The following is a 26,668-nucleotide window of genomic DNA, read 5'->3' as shown; positions in this document are numbered from 1 at the left end:
TACCAGTATCTTACCTGGTGGCCAATTAACACTGCTAGAGCCGCTCGGCGATTTGGCACGTGGCCAGCCGTCTCCTATTGAGCCCGGAGGACTGGCTGGTGAAGTACTGCTGTTCACAAAGTCATAGGGAACAAATGGAGATTCTTCCAGCCTGAAACCACTTGAAATAGCACCTGAGGAGACAGACGAGCACCCACGTGAGCAGAACGCACCACGCACTCCTCTCCGGTAGCCGGCCAGCAGACACGGGGAGCTGCCCTGGAGCTCCGTGGGGAGACAGCTCTCACAGAGGAGGCCCAGGCGTGCGCTCTCTGAGGCTTCTCTCTCAACTCTGTCCACGTGAGGAGCCCAGCGTCTGACTTGAGGAATGGCTGAAAAGGACCACGGTGCACTGAACTCCAAGGCCGTGCGGCTCGGAGCCTGACGTAACCGAGCAGAGCATGGGCATCCAGTTATTCCCCAGCTGCAACACACTTGCACTCTGGCCTAACTTGATTCGTACATTTTGGAGCAGAACAAGGAATACAGATGGAGGAAAACAAACGTGACAGGAAGGATTACAGTATGAATATTGTGAATGGCAAAGAGGCTTTATACTGTCAAGAATGCAGGAAACTTAGGCCTGTGAGATAATAAACATGCAGTGAAAGGAAGCCAGCATCTTTTGCTATCAGGATGTGTATATTTCTGCCCCACACACCAAGATATGGCGCTGAGTGCAAATTCCACGCAGACAACTTCACTTACTTGGTACAGGGCCTCACTCGGCAGCTTAGAGGCGGGGCCAACACAGCATGAGGTGGCAGGGACTGAGCCCAGTGCACGTGCTTGCCAGGCCCGTGCTCGGCCTGCTGGCCCATTTGCACAGCCCGCCACCTCCCTCAGAAATGATCAGGGGCCGGGAGATGGCTCAGTAGAGTAAGAGCTTCCCTGGCAAATGCAAGGGCCTGAATTCAATCCCGGCCCCCCAAAAGAAGAAACCATTTGTCTATGATTTATTGTCCATACCCATCTTTGAACATGGCTTGAAATCACTATTTTGAATTTCTAAAAATCATTATGGCATAAAAGTGTCCTATATTTGCTCCGGATCCACTACGGTACCTATTACATCATGCAGAGGGTGTTTATGTTGGCTTTTGCTAGTGAGCGCCTTCAGGACAAATGTTATTCTTCTAGTGGTACTGCGAATTCAGCTCTTGGCCACAGGCTTCCCAGCAGACGCTGTGCCACACACTACATCCCCAGCGCCAGGACTAGCATTCTGAGACACCCACACAGTCGCATGCCTTCAACAGTGTACGTGTACACAGGCGTGTGTGAGTGTCCTTGGAAATCAGAAGCAAGTCTATAACACATGTTGGACGAAAGAATATGAAAATGACATTTCTAAGAGAAATGTGAAGTGCTGAGGAAACAATAAAAGCAAGTCTATGTAATTCATACACAGCAACAATAAAAATGTGTCACTACAAAATAAGTATTAATTTTTAGTACCTATGAATATACCCAGTTATATTCAATAAATGTTAAAACATACACCAATAAAATCACTTGGAAAAGCCCAATGACCACCAAAAGAAGAATAATTTTTCAAAATGGATCATCTGTGAAACAGACTAGGACTGAAGTTTGCTTTTCATTTTAAAGTCTCTTACTTCAACTAAGCCTTAAGCCCCCCAATCTCCACCCCTTCTGCAGTACTGGGCTGGACACAGGTCCTCCACGCAGAGCTACATCTCCAGCCCTTTGTATTTTTTATTTCAGACACAGGGTTTTGGTAAGTTGCCCAGTGATGACTCAACCACATGACGCTCCTGCATCATCTTCCCAGAATACTGGGACTGAAGTGTGAGCCCCTGTCCACAGCTAAAAGCATTTTTTTTTTAAATGAGAAAAGGTCTAAGAAATACCCATGTAACACAACATAAAGGCCCACATTTAATATTCTGTAAGCTTATAGTTTCTTAAAGGAAGAAAGCCTAAGAACAAAACTTGGTAGCCATGCACAGTGGCGCGTGCCCGTAATCCCAGCACTGGGGAGGCTGAGGCAGGAGGATCGCTAAAGTTCGAGACCAGCCTGGGCTACACAGTGAGCTCAAGGCCAGCCTGAACTGCAGCGTGGACCCTGTCTCAAAAACACTAAATAAATAAATAAACAAACAAACAAACAGAATTTATACCATGTTTGCTGGAGTTTTGATCCACAGATGTGTTCACAGAAATGCTGTCCACTGTAGTCCACTTCCGTAGTCTTGACTGTGGCTCTTTAATACTGTTCATATCCATATTTACATTCAAGTTTGAGTTCAAGCCTTAACAAAATAGAACAAAATCAAAACTAAAACACTTTATAAAATACAGCACAGCCTCGGGGCAGGGAGATGGCTCAGTAGAATAAGCCCTTCCCTGGCAAGCACAAGGGCCTGAGTTCAGTCCCTGGTTCTGCCAAAAAAAAAAAAAAAAAAAAAGAAAAAAAACTTGTTAAAAACTCTGACCCCTGCTTACTACCCCTTAATAAAGGCCACCATGCGTGTGTGGCGACCAAAGAGCACAGGCAGCACAGACGCTAGCTGCTGACCAGGCAAGGCAGAGGCAACAGGAAGAGCGCGGGGAGGGTACCAGAGAGCGCTGGCGTGACCTCCAAGCCCTTACTCTTATCACCCCATGGATTTTAAACCACAGAAGGAGCCATTCTGTAACTACGTGTACAAAACAACCTCTTCAGATATTCTGATTAAACTCTGGGCAAAGGAAAAGACTTTTAAGGAGGCCAAATTATGAAGTTTGCAAGTTTAACCTAATAATGTATCTGATGTAGCCACTTCCCAGGAGTAACACGCACAAAGCCTATGTCAGCCCCTTCAGCAGCCGGCAAACTGCACAACTTCCACGTGGCTGACTGGAAGAAGGATGCTGTCCTTCCAAAGTAAGCGAACGTCTCCTCCCTCAGCTGTGCTGCACCTGTGCTTAATCTCAGTAATTGAGCACTGAGACCGAGGCTTATAAATGTAAACCCAGCCAGGTAATTCCATGACTCAGGACCTACCTACCTGAAGATTTTTTTTTTTTTTTTTTTTCAGAACCGGGGATTGAACTCAGGCCCTTGTGCTTGAGAAAACAGTTCTCTCAAAAGACCTAGAACTTCCATTTCCACGTGGGGAGGGCAGGACCACCCAACAGGTGACTCCCGGTACCATGGCAAGATTATTTGAACCGTGTCAAAGAGGTGTGTCCAATATTCTCTTAGAACAAAGACGAATTTCAGACTCAGATACTGTGGGGCCAGAAACTCAGCAGCATTCCAGTGTTGAGTTGGAGACTATTAGAAAATCATCTACTATGCCTACGAAAACCGGGAGACTTGGCGAGGCATGGTCTGCACACGTGTAATCGGAGTTTTCAGGAGGCTGAGGCCAGCCTGAACCGGAGTGAGTTCATGGACGGCCTACCAGCACAGAGAAACCCTGCCTCGAAGACCACCACCACACACTGCCACACAGAAGGCAGCTTTCCAGAAGTCAAAATCTTTACCACACTCACAGTGCTTCTTAAAGTTTCCAATCAAATGGTTCTGAATTCTTTGGTCTGATGACAGTCTGTGATATTATTCTGCCAAACTTAAAACATTAACCAATCTGAATTCTCTAAAATATCCCCTCTTTGCAAGAGCATCAAACTTGTCTTACAGCCACTGATTAGATCAACAACTGGCAATTTTTCCTAAAAAAGTTCAGATAGTATCTTACGTTTTATGATTCCCTCTGCCTCTGTGCAACTCAGCTACTGTCACCCAAAAGCAGTCGCAGACAATGTTAAAGAGCATGACTGTCCAAAAAAATTTTATTTACAAAAAAAGGAAACAGATTGAAGTTGAACAACAGGCTGTATTGACCTGCTCCCAGACCACCGCACTGGTGTTTGGTGGGTTATACTGCCTTTCTGTCAGCCAGAACAGGAAATCCTTTATTTCAAACGGGTCTCTTCACCGGCCCATTTCCTATGTCAAAAGCATAGTCAAACACTAAGAGGCGCATCCCAAGCACCTCTTGCCAGGTCTGGGCACTCTTTACCACTACACAGCTGTCTCAGGGATTGCCAGGCAACCGCCAGGTGACATCCAGGAGCCAAGCGCAGTTGCTTGCAGGGCACCTGCCTCTGAAGTGCGGCACTGCCCGCAGCCCTGGGTGCAGGCTCAGCTGATGCCCCAGCTAGGGTCCACAGCATGCCACAGAACCACGGCACGGAGTCATGCCACGTGTCCATCCAGCCAAGAGGGGCCAGCGGCAACACAGCAGGAGGCCCCAGCCTCGGGCCACAGCTCAGAACAGCCAATACACTGAACTTCCAGAGGACTAGAAGACAAACCAACAAGCTGGTTTAGAAAAAAACTGGGCAAAAGGAGAAAGAAAGCAAAATGAATACAACATGAACAGGGATCAAAAGATAATAAAAGAGGGGCTCACTAAGGAAAAACTGTAGATGCCTAAAATTTACACCGAGCAAAGGAAAGCACTGGCGGGAAGCTCCGGCCGGCATGAGGCAGCCCTCGCTGCGGCCCATTTGCTTACTTAACGTCAGTAACCAGCCAAACGCCAGGGCTTGAAATCTAGCAAACACACTAGCGACCACTCCCATTCCTTGGCCTCCCCAAAGCAGCACTACTCAAGTTCTCTAGTAGAGTCTCCATGCTTTTTTTTCTTGTACGAGGATCAAACTCACAACCTTCTGCTTGCCAGGCAGGCGCCCTGCCACTGAGCTACATGCATGGCCATCTGGTACACGGTTTCTATTAACAGTATTTTCAGATTTCTCATCCCTTCAGAGCCTGTAATTAAACTCTAGGTGAGAGGGGGAAAAAAAGACTAGCTAGGTATTAAAAAAGCAATGATTCCTTTATTAGAACCCACTCTAAGCTAAGGTACAGCTTTTGAGGCTGTTCCCTCGAGACTGTCCCTGAAGCAGGAGGGCCGCTGTGCCTGGGAGGGGTGGCGCACTCTGCCAGTGAAGAGAACAGAAAGGGCAAGGCATGCAGGCCCGGGCTCGGCGGCTCATGCAGCCAGGGAAGCCCACCTATAGGAAAGCTGCTGAACGCGCTCACTGGCGACGGCCCTTTCTGCAGCTCCGGGGCAGCATGAGGCGTGCCGGTGTCCAGGAAAGACCTCGCAGCTGGCTGATGGGGCGACGGCTGCTTCACCAGCAGGCTTGGGTCTAGCTGGCGAGGCTGTTGCATCATCTGCTGCTGCACACCAAGAGGTCGACCCTGGAAACAACAAAGTGGGGGATGTGCGGGGGAAAGGTTATAGACACTGGCCTAGTCCTCATTTTAAAATTCACCTGTTTCTCAAAAGGAAGGTGAACAATCACAGTATGATAGTTAACATGGCTCATGGGCAAAGGGCAGACTGATGAACAACACACTTCACTGAGCGAATGGAATTTCTGTGTGGTTGCTCTCACAGTAAGGGCAATGCTGAAAGCCGAGTTCCGCGCCACAAGCAAGCTACCTGCTGGTCCTGCTGCTGCTGTCGGCTCCCAGAAGGCGCGCTTCTCTGGCTCTGCGCCCTCTGCTGCTGCACTAACAATCGCTGGGGGAGGCAAACAGGCATTACTCCCATCGTTTGGACTAGGCTGCTTCCAAGTAACTATGGCTGCTGGCCCACCGCGGAGCCACTGCTCCCTACACCCGCCCCCTCCTGGGACTCTGCTTCCTGCTCTGCTGTACAAGCTCGGTCTCTGAAGCTCAAGCTCAGCTTTCAATTCTACAGGAAAGCTTCTTGGCACCACTCTAGACACGCCCGGGCCGCACCTCAAAGCCTCCCCCGCTTCTCGGAAATGCCCTGGCGCCCCGTCTACTCTGACAGACCTGGCCTCTGCGGGCTGACTGTGCCTGCTCTGCTTCCGCTGCACTCCCCGCACAGAGCCCCGCAGTTTGGCAGCACTAAGTAGAAAGTAAATGTGTTACCTGTAACTGGGAGATCTGAGAAAGCTGGTTTAGTTGGGATAGCTGGTTCAGCACGGCTACCTGTTGAGGGCCAAAGAGCGGATTCAGGCCACCGTTGTTTGGTGCATACTTCAGCAATGAAACTGGAACCTTAGGATCACAATGGTAAGTTAATGATGCTGATTAAGTAGCGCAGACCAGCTAAACGCACCACGTATCCTACCAACAGAACACTTAAACTAGTGGAACAGTCACTGGATGTTACAGTCTTTGCATCTGTCCCAATTATTCACAGATACTTTTTTAAAGATGACAAAGCTGAACCTTAAGCTAGCCAATTAGTTTGTTGTTCTCCCAAGACGTTGTATTAGGAAAAAAACCAAAACCAAAACCAAAACTACGTAACTCTTTTTCTTCATCTTTCCCACTCAGTTTTGTAGTAACAGCTAATCGGAATCTGCCACACCCCAAAGCTGCCAGCAAATGTGATGCTGGCCTAGCCACATGCTTCACAGATGAAATAAGGCCGGGCGCTTCTCCAGGTATGCAGAGCAGAGTGAGGTGGAAAGGCACTTACCTGAGGGGAGAGTAATGGAGGAGGCACTTGAGCGCGGAGATTAGGCTGAGATGAGCTGAGAGGTTGTGCGGGAGGCTGCTGCACGCCCCGGGGTTGTGCTGCTGTGTTTCCAACACCAAACACACTGGGATTGCCATTCTGTGAAGACAGCACACGAGACAGGACCTCATTACCAGCTCACGCTGTGGAGTTACGCACAGTAACTACATGTATGAGCAATCTTATTACTAATACAAATGAGTCAACAGAGAGCCTAAAATACACATCTAGACTTACCTGTCTAACAGAATTCAAGTTTTGCGTACCCAGCCCTGCTACGGAGCCCAGGGCCTGGTTAGGTAGTGCACTATTTGAAGGGGGGAGCTTCATGCTCTGACCGGACATAAACTGCATGTTTAGGGATTCATCTGCTACAGTGCCATCCTGATTGGACAGACAGAAAGACGTGCAACACCAGCCAAGCAAACAAGTGGAAGGGAGAAATCATTGCAGGAACAGAAGTCACATGACATTCCAGCATCAACAGGAAACAGGCAGAAAACAGAAGAGATCAGATTAGTGTTAATTCTAGAGTACATAAAGAGCCAAACATATTCTATGGGATTAAGAAGAAAATACAAAGCAACTCCTATGCTAAACTTAGACATAACTGGGGCAACAAACTACAAACCCATTAACAGAATAGGGCACTGGATTGTAACTTTTATCACATATAACATTCTACAATATTCACGTGAACACTTATACTATTGAGTATATATACGGTTTATCAGTCACAGAGCTAGAAAAAACCCATCACCACTAAGAAACCCTCACCTTATCAAAATAAGGACTGCGTTCCATGGAAGACTCTTTGGAAATCTGAGGCCGAGAACCTGGGCCTTTCCCGACCGTTCGATTGTAATCGCCAATATTTAGGCTGTGTTTATCGATCTCCATCCGTTTGTCTTGCAACATTCCTAATAAACACAGGAGACGACATTAGCATTAGGAAGATAACCCGAGTGACTTGGGATAATTTACAACAGCAAGCAGAACAGCCACTGTCCAAACGGACTTGTACCTCGACAAGCACCTGTGACAGCGCATCTGCATGGCACACGTCCTGCATTCCTCACGGGTGCGGCTGCATTAAAACAGTACTGTTCATGAATGAATTAACGTGAAAGCAGACTATTAAATGGAAGGTGGCTAGTAATTTGACTTTAAAAACCTTTCAAACGACATAGTTTAAGAAATTCTCAGTCATTTCCAAACTGCTTAATTTTATAATAGAAAGTTCCATTAACAATAATAAAATCAGGAAAAGCACACAGTTTTATGTATTTAGTACAGCGTCTACAGGGTCTCACTACATAGATCTGACTTGCAGTGATTCGCCTGTGGTCAGCCTTCCAAGTGCTGGGATTACAGGTGTGTGCCACCACGCCGTCTCAATCGCTGATCAAACCCTGGGCCCGTGTCTGCCTAAGCATGCTTTCCGCTGAGCTATCTGGCCAGCCCTGAAAAGTACAGTTCGACAACCCTCCAGTTAGTGTTTCCTGTGCCATGCACCATCTCGGTGCTCCTTAAGGCCTTCTTCATCCTTTACAGTTGATGATCAAACGTGTGTAGGTGGGACGTGGCCTTAGTGCCTAAAGCAAACAAGATACCTCAGTCCTGAGGAAACACCCTGTCTGGTTCAGGCCAGCTGTTAGTTGCTAGGCAACCTTGTGTCACGTGTTACAAACTGCAAAAGTATAAAGGATCGGTTTGTTATGTGTGGAGTTGGCCTTGCCCACTGGTGCACTAGTGACCACACCTAGCCCAGCTTTGTCTCCTTGTCTATCTTTGTCATTCCTGCCGCCCAGGTTCACAGAAAACCCAACGGATCCCTACACTTTACTCTTCTGATTGTTCTGCAATAAATAGGACCTTCTCTATGGAAATGCTTCTTGCAAAACTTTGTTGGGGGGCCGGGGAGATGGTTCAGTGGAGTAAGCGCTTCCCTGGCAAGTGCTAGGGCCTGAGTTCCATCCCTGGTTCCGCAAAAAGAAACCAAACCAAAACAAACAAACAAAAAAACTTTGTTGGATACAGGTAGGCCCTAAGTTACCAAATTACCTCAACAAATCATTTAAAACTGAGCAGGTGCTTTGCTTTCCTCTCCTTTACAGCACGGCCATGCTCGCCCTCTCCCTTGCGTGACCGGGCCTGAGCATGTGCTCCATGAATGCGCCGCACCTCAGGGCCTCACGCATTCCGAGCCTGTAAGTGTGCTTCGCTCCAATGCGACTAATGGGGTCTCCATGGTCACCTCCATTCAAGCGCCCCTGAAGATCCACGTCCGGCTGCCGCTGCACCTGTGCTCAGCCCAAGGCTGGACTACCTCTCCACGTGAGTGCCCGCTGTCACCACTAATGGGGACTCTCATTTCTCCTCCCTGCACATCCTCTTCACATTCTCACCCGCAAGTCTTACTGGCCGGCATCTTTGTGGCTGCTACTCTGTGAGATGTCTGCTACTACCCAGACAACAACCTCCAGGTAAGAGGAAAGGGAAAAAAAATTAACAAAAAAACCAAACTTCCTACAATTTTAAGACACATTTTACAAAGGCCTTTACTTCTTCAAGTACTGCTCTGGCTGTGAGTCAGAGATCTGAACAATTCGACTTTCAACACCTTTTTTGCTAATGGAGTCAAAGTTAGGCCCTCACACCTGCCGGGTGCTGTTGTGCCACTGAGCTCCCTGGGCCCTGGCTTTCTGCCCAAGAACCACCCTGGCCATCAGCAGTCCTGCACAATAGCCTCCTCCTCTGCGCCCACCCTCCCCACCAGGCCGGCCACTCACACACCGAGGACAGTCCCCTGGAACCCTGTACCCCTTTCCATCTAATCCTGTTAGCAAGCCAGCCAGCCAACCCTCGTATTTCCTGTGCAAGATTCTTTTAAGAGTCGTGTTATGTCCCCTCCATAAACCACCACCAACACCCCCTTTTAAAGTCAACTGGGTGCCCAACGTAAAGCTGCCCGCTTTTCTACCAACTCGAGGCTCTTTAGAGACCAGTGACGTAGCACAAACCCACTGGGCAACCCAGAGCCTGACAGTGACCTCTTCTTTTCTGCCTCTGTGCTTCCCTCGGCTGCTGCCTCTCCCAAGACCACCCTGCACGCGTAGCTGACTTCTCAGGCCCATCGCTCTCTCCAAGTCTTGCCAGCCACTTCTTTTATGGCTTCTTACTAGCGTACGCTAATTGATCACATCTGTTATCTGCTGTTTCTAATCTCAAGATCCACATCTGCCACTTGGTTTTCATCCCTGCTTTTTTTCTTTTTGCGGAATCAGGGATTGAATGCAGACCCTTATTCCATTGAGCCACCTCCCCGGCCCTCCTACCTGGTTGTATAGCAACTTGGAAACAAGTGTCTCATCTGTCATCCCTACCATGCCTGGTATATTCCCCCTTCAATAATGGTCAGTGATCGGTTGTCCCTCAGGTTCAACTTCGCCCTGGCCGCTCCACAAAAGTGCGTCTGGACTCCGCTTTTCCTCTGCCAGCAGGCCCCAGGCTTGGCCCGTACAGGGTGCTGGTGAGTCGGCGCAGAAGGGCAGCTCTGGCAGCCCTGGCCTCAGCACAGCTCCTCCAGTGCAAGCTGGCCAACAGCACGGCCGACCAGCGCTTCCCCCGCCTCCAAGCCACTGTGGAGCAGTGTCGGTGAGCTGCCTCTCCCTGCACAGCTTTCCAGCACGTCAGAGGGTCGAGTTCTCTTTTTTTTTGAAACATTAGATTTAATCGGTACATTCAGATATATGTAACGATCAGATTCATCCCAGGGAATCTGTACCTGTACATGACTGAACTTAGATTTCCCCCTTCCCCAGAACCCCTCTTCCCCATTTACAAAGCTTTGTTTCCTTGTTCGCTTTTTTCTTTTTACTTTTCCCTAGAGGGTAGATTTCTAAGCAGTTCCACCAGGTAACTGTCACAGCAATTCCTCTGGCACGCAGTGGGCCACCAAGGAGGCAGAGACTTGGCCTCACAGGATTAGATGTGTACTCTGAACATGGAGTTTTACAAAGCTGCTAACACTCAGGGCTTGCAGAGGGCTGTATCCATTGCCACGGCACTCCTCACAGCACTGTGCCAGGTAGGAACGTCTTTGATAGCAAGCACAGTGCAGTAATGCACTCATGGAAGCCGCTGGTTTCCTACACCTGCCCTCCCCTGCACAGCCAAACACCGTAACAGGCAGAAAGACCTACTGAAGACTCACTAGCCAGCGGCCCAGGCAGAGCCCTAAAGCATGGGCGCTGGTCCTGCAGGACAGTGTGTGTCTCCCCGCTTACCACAGCCTGCAAGTCCAGGAACAAAAGGTAGAAGTGGGAGCGGCTCCCCTCAGTTACCCCAAGGCTACCAACAGAATTTGAGCTTCCCGTCCTGCCACTCTGTCGATTTATGGAACGCAGTTCTTGAGAGAGAATGCTTCAGCCAAAGACATGAAAACAGGCCTGCACAGATGGACATCGAGATGCAGCCTGGACACGTCCCAGCCTTACGGAGAGCAAGACAGAGCGGCTGGTCTGCGGGCTGGAGTGACCGACTCCATAAGGAGGAGAAATCAGTTTTCTGGTACAGAATGAGGACAGGGAAGATTCTCAGTACCCTGTGCCTAACAGCAGAGACTCAAACAGCAACCCCAAGCAGCAAGGCGACAGGCACTCACTCAGACCCTCTGGGATTGCAGAGGCCGGGTCAGCCGGTCAGTTTCAGAATGCACTAAAGCTCCACTTGAGGACAGCTGAGCAAGGATCAGCAGCCCAAGGACACAGTCACTCCTGTCTGTAACAGCAGCAGGCTGTGGAGGAAGAACAGCCCTACCCTGAAGACCGCAGAGTGTCTGGGACACAAAGCATTTCAAACCAGGGGTGCTTCCCTGGTAGCCTACACAAATATTCCAGACACAAAACAAAATGAACAAAACCAAACCCTGAGACAGATCTGAAGCCCTTCTGGTCCCAAACACGCAGGTAAGTGACCCTCAACTGCTGTGCTTTACACGCTTCCTTCCAGCGTATTTGTCTTCACTGGTACGGCCAACAGTTACCTTTTCTTTCCCATTTCTACCTCTGAATGCTAGAATAGTTAACTTTTAGTTTGATCCTTAGAGCTCTGAGCAGAACCTGAGGGGGAACAAACACAGCCAGAGACAGCACAACGCCCCGCAGGGCAGGGCGCTGCTCCTCTTCCCTCCTTCCACAGAAGCAGGCACATGACAGAGCCCCGGCTTTGTCCCCACTGGAGTTAAATGACTGCATGGAAAGCGAGTAGCCAGAGGGCTGGTTGGCTGGGGTGAACCAAGCCGACTCTGCTGGCCTCAGTTCCAAGCTCATCCACCCTGGCTGGTCTGTGGGGGACGAGCAGGACTAAGTCCATCAAATTGGTTTCATGTGTAGCAGAAGGTAAGGAAGAGACTGCAAGGTGAAAGGCCTGGCCCTCGGTTCTGACACACGCTCTCCTGTGCACAGGAAGCTTCCCAGCAGCCGGCTCCGAGTGCTTGGCTCACCAGGAAATTCACCCGCACCCTCCGGGAGGTCTACAGCAGAGGCTTCCAGTGAGACATGCCAAGGGCGTAGCTCAGGAGGGAGCTGGGGGATCAGGAGGGAGGGAAGGGACACGGAGCCCACTCTTCCTAAGGGCCCTACCTCCACCTGGACTTGTGTGACTTCTATCTGCCACCCACACTCAGAAACTCACTGCTCCTCACTCTTGGTCAGTTACTAAGGCTTTTCAACTTTCCCTGTGCCAAAGACACCAGCCTCCCTCCTAAGGGTGCCAAGACTGTCTTCCAAAGGGCCCATAAGGACACTGAGAGCTCTTGCTCACCACACCGTCCTCGCCCTCTGTAACACAATGGTTAAAAGGACGGACTTCTGCTGACGCCAGTCCCATGTGCACCAAACTAGTCTTCCTCCTTTCTTAGTGTGCAGCTCTGCACATCACCACAGGTGATTTACACTACAGTGAACTTCTAACTGGTTCAGCAGTCTTAATGTCAGGACCTACCTATTTTTCTAGCATCTTCACCTAAGTGAAGTACTGCCGACTGTCTCTCCCCCTTCTCCTCCAACCACCAATTTTATATGGAACAGCTGGCCAGTATGTCAGTATTTAGGTCTTCATGCGTGCGGTTCTCAGCAAGACCACCAAATCCCCACAAGCTGGACAGTGCACCTCTGAGAGCACTCTGAGCCGACGACAAATCAACATCCTGGCCACCTTCAGTCAGCGCCGTGATCTGCACTTTGAAGGCACAGGAGCGCATCTAAGCGCCGCGGCGTGCAGTGTTCACCAGAGAACGTGCGAAGGCGCCCTCAGGAGCCCAGGGCTGCGCCCTCGAGCTGGGGCCAGGCGCTCCGGACGCCCACACTGCAGACCGCCTGTCGTAACTACAAACTCACACTGATTTCATGCTCTCTCACCTCCAGAAAGGTCCATCTTATTGCTCTGTACGTTTTCTTCTGGTGAGTCTCTCTGAATTAAGAAAAAATATCAACATTTTATTAGACCTTCATTTTTCAATGAAAATCAAGAGTATTTTTACTAGTATTATCTGTGGAGTTCAAGTAGACTAAAAAACTTTTTCATTATATTTTAATGCAAATTCAAATTTTCAGTTAAAATTATAAAAATTATGACCCGAAGGCCAATTTTACACTGTCTTTAACCATATTTTAAGGTCTCAAAGATGAAGAGTAAATAAGAAAACAAAAAATAAAAAATGAAAGTGGAATTATGGACCATCACCAAAGGGAAAAGGCTGCTGAGAAAACACACTTACCGAAAAACTGATATTTGCAAACTGTTTAACAAATGGATTTATCCACGCTTCTTCTTGCTTGTTTCCACCTTTCATCATTCCCTTTGTGAAATAAGAAAGTAGAAAAGATGCCATGGCCATCTCTATTTATCTGGGTACAGTGATGGATTAATGCAACTTTAAGACAATTCCCAACTCTCCATTTTAGCCAGTAATTTCTCCTCCAACTCTGTTCCGAGTTGTTAACAATTTAAAAAATCAACTTTGATCTTCACCTTCCTTTGCTGCAGTCCTCTGGTATAGCTGCAGTGTACAGAGAATCTCTAAGGCCAGCAGCCAGAAGGAAAAGGCAGAAGCTAGAGGTGCAGCGACCCCCACAGAAAAGTGGCCTGTGTGGACGGGGAGCACACTGCCCCGGGCGCTGGCTCAGCAGCTCACAGCTGGGTTTTGGGACCCCAGACTCACTAGAATTAAGAGTTCTGGAATCCTCACACCAAAGTAAAAAATAGTAATTTAGGTTTTTGAGTTAGTCTAAAGAAACCAATTTAACCTTTTTCTTTTGTTTTGGTTTGGTTTTGAGACAGGGTCTCACTCTGCAGGTCGGGCTGGCCTTGAGTCTACCTTGTAGCCCATGCTCGTCTCAAAACTTGCAGGGACCCTCCTGCCTCAGCCTCCCAAGTGCTGGGATCACAGGCATGCACCACCATGCCTGGCTCTAACCAATAATTTAATTATCCGCAATAAAGTGAAAAAACAGCATGTGCTACCACATGTAAAATATTTAAAATTTTTAATTGTTGTGCCAAGAACACAACATCAGCAGCAGAAGCCCAAGGCAGGGCTGTGCACTGCTGCCGCTGAGAGCACAGAGGCCGGTGACGGGCACAGGGCCGCGTTCAGCCCACCCGGTCCTCCATCTCCCGTTCCCACTGCTGCCACCTGTTCCTTCTGACTGTGAAACAGAACACAGCTTCCTCATCCCCCAGCGCAGGCCTCTGAAGCAAGCACCCAGCCCTGTCCGAGGCTTCTGGAATCATCGTTAACTCTCTTCGCTCTCTCGCTCCCAGACCCAGCCTACCTAGCCGTGAAGCTCTGGCCTCTCCTCTTCTGAAAGGTCTCTCCAATTAGCCCCTTTCCCTTTACACCCACTCTTGTTCCCAAATCAAAGCCCCTTCCTAGCTTCCTGAGATCACCTAGCTCAGCTCTGTCCTCTGCTCCAACTTGGATTTCATTCTATCACTGGGCTGGCTCTCTTTAAGAAGTACACCGACATTGCCCTCTCCTCCACTTCACTGGCTCCACACTTTAGGAAGAGTAACGTTCAGATTCTTTGGAATGACACTGAAGACACTCCCCCAACCTGTTCTTCACCTAACTGGAGAGCCAGATTGCCTGTCCGTCCTTTCTAGAAACGCTGTACCCTGGTAATGCCAGCAGCTGCCTCCTTTACTCCCCCACCAGGCACCCTCCAGGGCCGGCTGGCACACGGCCCCCGAGACCATGAGCCTCTTGGAGCCGCCGCTCCTGTCTGCAGTGCACCTGCATCCCCAGCACCAAGCACAGTACCTGGCACACAGCAGCAGCTAAATAAATGTTTGCAGTTGCTTTCTAAAGAATCTTACTAGTAGAAGCAAAGGAGAAAGAGTAAAAAGGCTACACACCCTTTCCCTTCTCCTTTTTTTGCCACTCAGACCCTGTAAGGAAAGACAAAGTCACAAAACAGCACGGTCCAGTGGGAAGAACACAGGGCTTGAAACTGGAGGGCTACACTAGGTCCTTGCGCTGCCACTTGCTAGCTAGGCAACAGGGGAAGCCACCTCCTCCGGGCTCATGCTCCTCAGCACCTAGCTCTGGGGTGCTGAGGGACGAAGGACTCATGTGAGACACTGGGCAGCACTTCATAAGCTACATGGCAAGGCAGAGGTAGATTCTGCCACATGAAAACTCATACAGGGAGAAGGGCAGGTCCTAGACTGTGACTCCCAGGGCTGAAAGGTGGGACCTTGGCAGTCAGCTCACGCAGCCACTCGCTGGGGATCTGCCTTCTAAGGTCCCACAGCAGTCATCATGCCCGAGCAAGGTGGAGCACAGACCAGAATCACTCTGGGAGAGAAGGCACATGTTTAAAGCCATCCCCAAGAGAATCTGACACCAGTTCCCAGTACCAGCTCTTTAGAACAAGTGCTCTAAATGAGTGGATCCTAAACTGGGCTCTGAGCCAGAGACCTTTGGGGAGACTGGTCAGCACAGGAATCAGCCCAATTTCCAAAACATCAGTAGGACTGGCATTCAGGAAACCACACTTTAGTAAATGCTTTTATTCTGTGGTAATGCCACGTTTGGGAATATGGTCTGCCCACAGTTAAGAACATCCGTGTCAGTCCACTCCTGGGTATTTCTGCCACAGGACCTTTCAGAATGAGAGGGGGATAGAGATGATGGATGAGTAAGGAGACCAGGGACTGCAGGCGCGGGGGAAGCTGAGGCCTCCTGGGAGAAGTGGAATGGGCAGTGTGCGGGCCGCAGCTCTGAGAAGAGGCGACATGGAGATTTGCCCTTCTCTTCACCCTCACCATATTCAGGCTTGCTCCAGGCAGCACGGGGGGAGGGGGAGGAGGCGAGAAACCCCAAGCTGCGGCAGTGGGGAGAAAGAAGTTCTTGTGGTCTCACACTGCCCAGGTGGCTGCCCATAGAAGATGCTGTACCTACGTTGGGGGCTGCCTGGACTGCACTGACTGCCCAAAAGGGGCAGGCAGAGGCTAAGCTTTAGGTGGGTACTCTACCTTCGGAATTTAAGTTTCAAGAGCTCTGCCCTTGAAATGTTTACCTTCGATGACATTTTCTTGGTGTATGGTGGCCAATTTAAAGATGAGTTAAGCTCTTGAGAGGAGTTACTGTTCCACATCCCGATCTCCACGTCCTCTTCCTCTTCCCAGCCAGTGGGGCGGTTCCCAGGCACAGGCATATCATCGCCACACCAGCCATCTTGCATAGATTTGGGCCCTGATCGTGCATTTGTGAGACAAAAGAGAAACAGACTTCAGCAAAACAGCTCTTCCTTGAAGGTAAGCATACATTAGAGAGGGGAACTAAACAAAGCAACACTTCACTCCTCTTCCAAATCACAGAACAAGAACACAGGTTTTATAAAAGTTCCATTAAAATGAATTAATTTTTATTTAAAACTTCAATAGAGCTCACGCTTTAACAAATTAAAGCACTTCTAAACCTGGACAATGGTGGCATTCGTGTCTGTACCCACTCATCAATCTGCATAGTGACACAGGACAGAGAAGATGTGAAATTAGACGGTATGACACATATTTGATACATGTTTCTAGGAAGAGTGGTGAAAGACCACATGAAGGCAAAAGCAGAAGGCATTTATTCACACAGATGGCCTTTGGGATCCCTACAGGATGTAACGTACACAACATGGGCCCAGTGAAACATCTGTCAGTTTGGACATATGTCCCACGTTATGCTATTCAGTCCCTTAAATTAGACAGCACAAAAACTGGCCGGCTATTCCTAGGCAGTCCAATCTGGTACAGTGAACCTACAGTTGGGGGAAGATGTGCAAAGCATTAACAGTTACAGTTCTAAGAGGACTGAAAGAAACTTTGAAAGCCCATGTTATAAATGCAAAGAGCCAAATACAGGCTGCCGTCTAATATGCTACACTACTGAGGTAACATTATCAGTAACACAGAAACACCCTATCATCAGCTATTTTTTAGTTGTAACCCAAGAGTTGTCACCAGTATTACAAAACAGCTCCCAGAGATTATGGTTAACTTACCAGATTTGCCTAACACTTGTGGACCAACAGAGCTGGAGCCCCACGTGGATGTGCCGGACGCCGCAGCCGCAGCCATGGGTTCCCCCCAGCTGGGACCACTGTCTGTGGGTTTGCCCCACGCCGAAGTGCCATTGTCCACAGTTGTGGCTGGAGTGGAAGGCTCCCCCCAGGGCTCCCCCCAGCCTTTAGAAAGTATGGGAAAAGAAGTCGTCAGCGCAGCTGGTAAGGAGGCACGGGGAAGCAAGGAGCTCAGAAAGCCTGGGGTGAGTGAACGCTCCATGTGCTCAGTAATGATGCTGCCAGAGCGAGGACAGCTCCAGCTTCAAGTAAAGACACTTCCTACTAGTAAGTTAACTCTATGGCGTGCTTTTTAAAAACCTTTTCTTTTACAACTGCCCCGGGCCTACAGCAAATTCTTTGGAATAACTTTAATTATAGAAAAATCACCCTTCCTGAGCATGCATAAAGTCAAGTCATTCTGAATCATTCTAAGGAACTCAATAAAGCAGGTAAGACTGGTTAACAGTGTGGAAATTCATACTACTGATTACAACTTTCCCTAAAATTGTAATCTTTCTATATCATAAAGCAGCTACATGACTAACAATGGGTAAGCACCCTTCTTTTATATATACTGAATAATACTTATTTACTTTTTCTTTTTTCTTGCAGAACCAGGATCAAACTCGGGATCTTGCGCTTGCCAGGCAGGCACTTATGCCACTGAGCTATCTCCCCAGACCCAATATTTATTTTAAAAACCAAAATTATTAGGTTTGAGCTGACTAAAGCCAACCAAACAAACCATAAACGTATTTTGTTTAAAACAAAATAAAGGGCTTCTCTTCAGAAATTTAATTGTTTCTTCTAAAAATTAAGACTAAATTACTGCAATAAACTAGACTTTAACCAAAAAACTCAGGTGCTGAAAGGTCAGATCATGGAACCATTTTCATGTCCAATTAGACTAGCGTTCAAGGCTCAGTGGAATAAGAGCTTCCCTGGCAAGTGCAAGGGCCACGTTCAATCCCCAGTTCCGCCAAAAAAAAAAGAAAGAAAAAAGAACATAATTACATAATTACCTGCAGCTGTACCTCATCAGATTTAGAAAGTTGCCCTCCAAGACTAGTATTCAATAAAACCTCCAATAACAAAGATAATGCATGTCAACTGACTTCAGTGAAAATTCCACCAAAATAATTTGTAGAAAACAGGAAACAGATTGTGTGAGAGAGAAAAAGGGTTTCATGCTTACTTTAAAAAGTACCAGCTGGGGGTGCAGCTCGCAAGCAGAGCACGTGCCCAGTCCAGCAAGTGTAAGGCTAGGGTTTGATCCACAGCTTGCAAGAGACAGGGTGACCCTTCAACTCCAGACACAGCACCAAATGTTTAGAAGAGCACTATGCTTAGATACTTGTTTCATTTCTTTTTTTTTTTATTATTTATTCATTTATTTTGTGTGGCCAGCTCAGCCCACCAGGGGGCGGGGCGTGCTGGCATGTGGTGCTGGGGATTGAACTGCCATCCCTGTGCTTTGCTTAGCTTAGCTTGTTCCAAGTAGGTGCTTTAGACCACCGAGCCATCTCACCAGCCCCACTTGTTTCATTTCTGAGGGGTTTGGTCAAGTAAACAAGGGAGGTAAGCCCTAACTCACACAGGCAAGGGGCGGATGCCACCCCGACCCTGCTCTCCTGATTCTGCCTTCTGCTATAACACCGCGAATGGTGTACACGAGGCTCACAACCCTCCCTGCCAGAGGTGAATCTGTGCTACCTCAGTGGAAGTATCCCAACAATTTTCTTTTTTTTTTTTTTTAATTTTAGGGAAGGGTCTACAGGGTGTTCAGGGTCTCATTACTAGGTCGGACTCGTAGTGATCTGCCTGTGTACAGCCTCCCAAGAGTTGGGATTACAGGCACGTGCCTGGCAAGGCAGGCCTGAGGATCAAGATCCCAGCCCCTGCGCCTGCTTGCAGGCACTTTAATCCGCTGAGCTCTTTGGCCGGCCCTCCCAACAATTTTCTTTGAGCTTTCCTCTAAGCACAAAAAGGCTCTTGTGTGCACACCCAAGCAGTTCACCAGACGTGTTAACAGTAAGCGGCTGCCAAGCTCATGTTCAGAACCCTGCACAACTGCAAGACCACAGATTGTACAGAATAAGAGCTTACCCGAGCCACTGCTTGCCTCTTTGTTTGACATGACACTTGCAGGTGGCAGCAGCTGATGTACCTGTGCTTGCTGGTCTGAGCGGCCACTGCCACTTGGGACATTTTTGTTCCACATGTTCACATTTTTGTAGTTGTATTTGCTCGGATCTCCCCAAGCTGAAGTTCCATCATCAATCTCCATCTTGCGTCGTATAGATTCTGGGGATGGCTCCTCCCAGCCTGTGGGCTCTTCTTCTTTTGTTGGGGCTGGGATAGGTCCCCCCAGCCAGCCTGTACCGGGAGGTTTGCCTGTAGCCGGTGGGATTCCCCAAGACCCAACAAGGTCCTGCTGCTTGTTCCAGTCTGGAGAGCTGACTGGCTTCGACGAATCTCCCCAACCTAGAGATTGATTAGACTTTGGAGGGTCCCCCCATCCCTGGGAAGGATTAGGCTTAGAAGATTCATCCCATCCCGATGAATTATTTGGATTTATGTTATTTCCCCAAGTAAACGAACTAGTTTTACCAAGCTCGTTCCAACCAGAAACAGACCTGTCGCTGTCACTACCTCCTGAGCTGGACTTCTTACTTGTCTCACCCCAGTGGTTACTCCTCGACACTTCTCCCCAGCTGTCACCGGCAGGAACGGCCCAACCCTGGCTGGCTTTCTGCCCATCGCCCCACCCCTGTCTGTTCTTTTGCGAATCATTCCACGTGGACTTCTCCTCTTTGTAAGTCCCCCACTGATTGCTCCTGACCACTCCTGTAGCAGCAGAATCCTCCTCCCACCCCCCCTGGCAGTTTGAGCCTTTGGAATCGCCCCACCTCGGAGCAGGTTTGGGATCGCCCCACCCTGATACAGATGAGGTATCATTAGGGTTAGGGCCAGTCTTATCTACACATGCCCCTGAGTTAAAAGTCTGTGTTGCAGAGCTTCCCCAGGCCTCCGTCCCGTTGTCAGTCTTTCTTTCCCCTCTGGGTGACGTCTCGGTATCCCAGGCAGTATTCTGCTTAATAGGAGTCTGTCCCCAACCAGAGTTGGACAGGACACGCGGATCTAAGTCCGTTCTGTTTACAATGCTTTGGAGTAATGTGTGCTGATCAATTTTTCTTCTATCTCGACTCTGACTTTCCCCAGTTCCTTTTTCTTCAAGGCGTCCAGTGCTTTCCGAACTACAGTCACTCTCCACGGTGCCTCCTGTTTTGGCCCAGACACTGTTCTGCTCGTTTGTCTGCGAGGTGGCAGAACCCTGATCCTCGTCCTCAGTAGATTTCCATCCATTTGTAAACTTCTTCCCATTGCCATTTGCACTGTCATTGGAATGCTGGTTGCTAGGCAGTTTGTTCCATTCGACGCTGGGTACGTTCGTGCCAGTGTTTTGTGCAGGGGTTCCCCATGCTCTCCGACTTCCTCCAGAATTGGCGCCGTTTCCACTTCCCCACGATGGACTCTGGGAACTCACTGCCCCAGACTCCCATACACCTCCTCCTTTATTCGTGTTAACTTGAAAGTTAGTGCCCACAGGCCCATTCACTCCAGGCTGCATTAGAGTTGCGTTCACAGTGTCACCATTAGCTTGGCCACTGGGGCCTGAACATTTGTCTCCAGAGTAACTAGAACCATAGGCACCCCACGTAGTACCGTAAGAGCCTCCACTTTTTGACTCTCCATTGCTAAGATGAGAAAGGGAAGTGCCGTTCATACCCGACGGGGTCTGGATCTGAGGATGACTCATTGTGCTCACACGCCAGGCCCCTGTACTACTACCAGGCAGCTCGCTGTTCTGTACTGAACCGGAGTTTGGTAAACTAGAGGTCATGAAGTTAGTAGTGTTATTTGGTCCAGACATTTCAGTGGTAATATTCTGAGGTTGACCACTGAACGAAACCTTCTGTGTACCACTTACGTCGGATTCACAAGTTTCCTGAAGGCTTCCCCAGGTACCATGGGTAGAAGAACTACTCACTTTAGAGTTCACACTCTGATTGTTCGGCATCTGGCCTATGGTACTGCACTGAATATTGATGCCAGAACTGCCACTCCCTACAGGCCCTTTTAGGGCAAGTCCATTGTTCTCTAATACTGGCCAGGCACCATGGTTGCTAGCTGAATTCAAAGTGCTTGGATTTAACCCTCCATTTGATGAAGAACTTACAGTGCCCCAAGCATTCATTCTATTGTTGCTACTGTCTGATTTGCTTTCAGGAGCATCCACAGAGACCTGACATGTGCTTATTATGGCTCCGTGGGCGAAGCCCCACGGCCCCGGACTACTTCCACGGCCTACATTATTGCTGCTGCTGCCAACCACAAACTTGCTTTGGGAACCGAGTCCAGTGCTGCTCCGAAGGCTGTCGCTTTCACCCCCTGTGCTCCCTGAAGCCATGATAGTGAGGTTTCGCTCTGATTCCGAACTGGAGGCAGAATCAGTGTCCGTACATTCTGAAGCCGACTCTGGATCACTGCCAGGGACCGAGGGCCATGCTTCTTTTTCCAACAAGTCACTTACAACAGCATTCTTACAGTTTGTGCTAGAGTCACTCGAAGACACAGGTCCCTGCTGGGAATTCTCATAATGGGATCCTGAAGTATTGTGGTTTGTATCTAGAAAAGAAGTAGTACAACTAGTGTTAGTCATTTTCACAATTATACTCAATAGTAGACTCAAAAATGCTAGGTATATTATAAATACATATAATCTACTGAGATACAAAACCTGGTAGTATGGTTACAATGGCATTGGCTCTTTTACTGCCAACAACTTTCCATTTCTAGTATTCCACGGAGGCAGACAGTCCTGCAAGGCCTACAACCCTAGAGCGGTGCTGGGACATGTTAGTCCCTCAGTGTGTGTACTGCGTGACCAACGTGTTGACACAGCAGCAAGTAAAAGAATGGCGGACTCCTAAGGTCAATTAAGACTCAGGACATATGAGAACTTGTACTGTAACGTCATGTACCTTGGTAGTGTCCCAAATTTTCTGATCAAGAAGATAATGGGGCCAAAGAGGAAAGTGATCGATGACGTAGAATGTGCCTAAGGAGAGTCACATGGGGAGAAGACACTCTCTCAGGCTTTCACAGAGAGCACATTGGCCAAGCATTGGCCGTGACTCATCCACATGGCTGCTTCTGACAAAGGTTCTACAATCTGAGGTACAGGATCTCAAGATAAATCCTGAGGGCATTTCACTGACCTTGTCAGACCAAAAAGCTACAACTCTTGTTGCACAGGTCCTGCTTTACCTTGGTCTTAACCATCCAGTAGAAAAGTATGAAGATGAAATATAGGAAGTAAAGCCATGTTGTTATGTTGAGCTGTGGGGGACTCAGGTCAATAATTTCTGACATTGCCAGTTAAACAGAAGACCCAATGATATTATGGGCTTCTGTACTCTTTTAGAATATTTTGCTGAGTTTACACACCTATAATATTCAACAACGGAACTTAAAAAAAAATTGGGGTATAACTATGCATGTCCATTTTGTATCTGTGTATTCAAAGTGGTTGGGATAGATATATAGTTGCATTCTCTTTTTTTTTTTTTTTTTTAATTTTTTTTACATTTATTTATTGTGTGTGTGTGTGTGTGGCCAGCTCAGCCCACCTGGGGGTGGGACTGGCTGACATGTGGTGCTGGGGGATTGAACCGTGGTCCCTGTGCTTTGCCAAGCTTGTTCTAAGTAGGTGCTTTAGACCACTGAGCCATCTCTCCAGCCCCTGCATTCTCTTAATGAATAGAATGATTTTTTCTAATGGTGTTTGTAAGTAGGATCACAAGTCTGCATCTTGTACAGCAATTAACCACTAGGAAGAATGTATGCAGTGTATTATTTGTTGAAACTGTACTTTCGATTTGATTTGAAACTGTCTCATTGCTATATGTTTATCAATAAAACTTTGAAAAGAAAAAAAAAAATAAAGAATGGCGGACTCAAGAGGGATGGGGACAGTGAGGTCAGGGTGACAAAGCAACCCAGGCTCAAAGGCTTGAGCAGAAAAGAAGGGGCTCAGGAGGAACAGGAGGAAGCAGAAAGGGAAACGGCCTGAACTAACATGTTACGAATCAATATGGGAGCCAGCCTGACCACACAACTGGTTTTGGTATTATAACAAGTTTATAAGAATTCCAAAGCCTTCTCTTTTATTTCTATTTCAGCAATATCTGTTCTCAGCTGAAAGACTACACACAAGGAAGCATATTTTTAACTTGCTGCTCATAAGTTTTTTTTTTTTCTTTCGCAGTACCAGGGATTGAACTCAGGACCCTGCACTTGCCAGGCAAGCGTTTGTTCTATTGTGCTATATCCCTGGCCCACAAAAATGTCTCAATGTACCCTCACAACCATAATATAAGAGACAACAGAAAAACTAATATGCTGAAAGATGACCAAGGTATTAATAAAGTCAGCCACAGACATTAAGACTAGAAACAACCAGTCCACACAACCACATGCTCTCGACTTCGTTAGCTAATTGTCTCACCACGGTAGGGCAGGCAGGTCCAGCACTTCTGATAGTTTCCCAGATTCTGTGTTCTCATTATAAAGATCTGGGAGGGAGGAATTCAGGGACGCTACCCCTCTACGATACACGCATGCAGATGGTCTTACAGGGGCTGCAAATACTGTAGTTCTCCAGCAGACTAAGAATCACAAGCATGGAGTGCTTCTAGACACACCCTCAAGCCACGTCCCAGACCAAATGATGACCTCCAGATGTTAAGAAAGGCCTGCAAAAGGAGCCTAAGGCTCTAGCAGGGGAATTTTCTAATACAAAGAAGCAGATGAAACGTGCATCACTTTCTTCCCAAGAGCAACTACTAAGCAATAAAAGATAATAAACTAAAAATGGTAGCATGAAGAGAGACTACAGACCAGAAATGGCCTCATAAAATACATAGTTTAAAGCTATATGTGACAGGGATCTCCACACCTGTTCAAGAATCGCTTTCTAAACTGTCAAATACAGCTCGTTATCTTTCAAAGCCTGTTAAGAATTCACCCAAGAAATAAAGAGCCAAAACAAGTCAGCCTCACAAGGCAAAAGCAAACCAACATACACACCTGCACCGCTAGTGACAGCAGTCACAGGAGTCTCTACGTTTTTTTTTTTTTTTTGGAACCAGGGATTGAACTCAGGCCCTTGCACTTGCCAGGGAAGTGCTTATTCCACTAAGCCATCTCCCCAGCTCTACGCTCTTTTATCACTGAATCTTTGGAAAAATCCCTATAGCACAGGCATTACCTTCACTTTCAAAATGATGAAACTGAGGTTCAGAGGATAACTTGGGGAAATCAAGCGAGAAAGGCAAAGTTGTCCGAGTCCTTCATAAAATGCAGTGGCTAAAAATATATGGCTGGAATTCCAGACACACCTGGCGCCAAGCCTGGACTCTCACACCAGCTGCAGGACACACACCTGCAAAACGGGCCTGCCTCCTCACCTGGGCGCTTGGTTACTGTACCACCTTATGCAGTGCAGTAGCCGCTGCTGCAGCAAATCTGTGCCCAAGGGGGCAGCGTGACGCAATGACTAAACGCAGACTCCACTGCCTGGTGACTTCGACTGCTTATTAGCTGGAGAACCACAGACAGGACTTCCAGTCTCTCTGGGCCTGAGCTTTCTCACATGCCAAGTTGGAATAGAAACAGCACCAGTTCTAACCAACAGATTCCCAGTGACAGAAAAAGACAGGAAGAGCTGTCCAGTGAGTGCTACTACTACTCAGCCTGATACTGGAAGAACTCATCTGTGCAACATGAGCCCAAAAGGAGAGGTAGCAGACCACGGGCAACAGGCAGGCACCTGTGACTCCAGCACCCAGTCCAGCACCCAGGAGACTGGGATCGCCACTGCTGAGCTTGAAGTAGTCAACCTGAACTACATACATAGCATGCTCCAGTCCAAAAAAAAAAAAAAAAAAAAAGGTAACAAAAAGGACATAAGACACAGCAACATGTGAACAACAGTTCTTTTATACACTGGGAATAACCAAGTACATAAAAGACCCCAGGCATTATGACCCATAAAAGGACACAATCTAACTAAAACATCTAAAGTCAGACTGAGGCTGCACTCAGTGTTAAAGGGACTAGCATGCTCAGAGCCCTGGATTTGATACCCAGTACTGCAACCAACCAACCTTACAGGCCTACATAACTAAACTTGGTTACAGGTCATAGAAGACAACTTGATTAAGTACACAAACTTCTGCCTGCAATCCCAGCACTTGGAAGGCTGAGGCAGGAGGATCACTGAGTTGCTGGCCAGCCTGGGCTACACAGTAAGTTCAGAGTCAGCCTGAATTACATGGACAGACTCTATCGCGCACACACACACATACACACACCAAAAAAAGGTATAGAAATGTATTTCTTAGGCCAGGGACATAGCTCAGCGACACAAGCACCTGCCTAGCAGGCAACCATAGGTTCCTGAGTTTGATTTCCAGCAGCAAAGAAAACCCAAACAAGCAAAAAACAAGCTTGTTCCTAGAAAGGAACATATACCAAAGTTCCTTAGATTTAACTCCATTCTAAGACATTATTAACCAGAGACTATATTATTAAAACTGATTTCAACATTCATGTAAAACAAATGAGAGGATCATTCTCAGGGAAACCTCCAGGAGGCTCATCAGGAGAGGAACCCACACCCTCACGCGCTCCTTGAGGAGCAGCGCACTGCGGGTACAGAAGCACCCGAGCTGCCTGGACATGGGAACTCAAACAGCGCCACACACATCAAGAGAATGTGCCCAAGTAACATTTTAAGTCAATGGGATAAGAGGAACATTCAGTACTTGAATAGTATTTTTAAGATAGTATGCCAAAAATATCAAATGATTAAATAAAAGCAAAAGATAAATCATGAAGGTACAACTGAATAAATTTTGTATATAAAAGCAACCACTAAAGAAAAGACAGATCTATTTTTTTAAATGACACTTTTTAATGTCAGAAGAAAGCAAAGTAAAAGAAGCAAGCACTGGAATGCATTTTTCAAGTGAGTTTTCATCTTTAGTGTTACAAAAAGAAAAAAGGGTCCCAGGTTCTGCTCGTGAACTGCTTTGGGAATGGTGAGGCAATCAAGCTCTGCCTTTGGCCACATGTTCCTCTATCTTAAGAACATGAGGAGAGGCCTCATCAGTAATAAATTAGCTAAAACTCCATTTTAAATCTGGAACTACATGAAACTTTTAGTAACTTCTACAGAGTATTTAAAAGGCTGGGTTTGGCTTTCTGCTGGTGGACACCGCGGAGGAAGCATCATCAGGCTCTCTTCTTACTGTTGTCATGTCTAAGTCAGAGTCTCCCAAGGAGCCCGAACAACTACGGAAGCTCTTCATCGGAGGGCTGAGCTTTGAAACAACTGATGAGAGTCTGAGGAGCCATTTT

The 26,668-nt window shown here is 47.8% G+C and overlaps 1 protein-coding gene across 1 annotated transcript in view; it reads right to left on the bottom strand.

The window, feature by feature from the left end:
- The window catches only part of Tnrc6a (trinucleotide repeat containing 6A), a 67,887-nt gene that overhangs the window by 6,264 nt on the left and 34,955 nt on the right, over positions 1-26,668 (bottom strand). The window contains exons 4-16 of the mRNA XM_023715220.1: positions 19,289-21,871; positions 17,123-17,305; positions 16,148-16,323; positions 14,982-15,014; positions 13,342-13,422; positions 12,983-13,034; positions 7,338-7,480; positions 6,522-6,659; positions 5,966-6,025; positions 5,508-5,588; positions 5,074-5,263; positions 2,184-2,315; positions 15-173 (exon numbers count right to left, since the gene is read on the bottom strand). Coding sequence (XP_023570988.1) covers positions 15-173; positions 2,184-2,315; positions 5,074-5,263; positions 5,508-5,588; positions 5,966-6,025; positions 6,522-6,659; positions 7,338-7,480; positions 12,983-13,034; positions 13,342-13,422; positions 14,982-15,014; positions 16,148-16,323; positions 17,123-17,305; positions 19,289-21,653 — 3,793 coding nt within the window. The 5' untranslated portion in view covers positions 21,654-21,871. The remainder of the gene's footprint in view (positions 1-14; positions 174-2,183; positions 2,316-5,073; positions 5,264-5,507; positions 5,589-5,965; positions 6,026-6,521; positions 6,660-7,337; positions 7,481-12,982; positions 13,035-13,341; positions 13,423-14,981; positions 15,015-16,147; positions 16,324-17,122; positions 17,306-19,288; positions 21,872-26,668) is intronic.

Source organism: Octodon degus, unplaced genomic scaffold (genome assembly GCF_000260255.1).
Source record: "Octodon degus isolate 3935 unplaced genomic scaffold, OctDeg1.0 scaffold00001, whole genome shotgun sequence".
In the NCBI taxonomy this organism is placed as follows: Eukaryota; Metazoa; Chordata; class Mammalia; order Rodentia; family Octodontidae; genus Octodon; species Octodon degus.
Note: the sequence above shows the minus strand (reverse complement) of the source record. Positions and strands in the feature narration are given on the sequence as shown.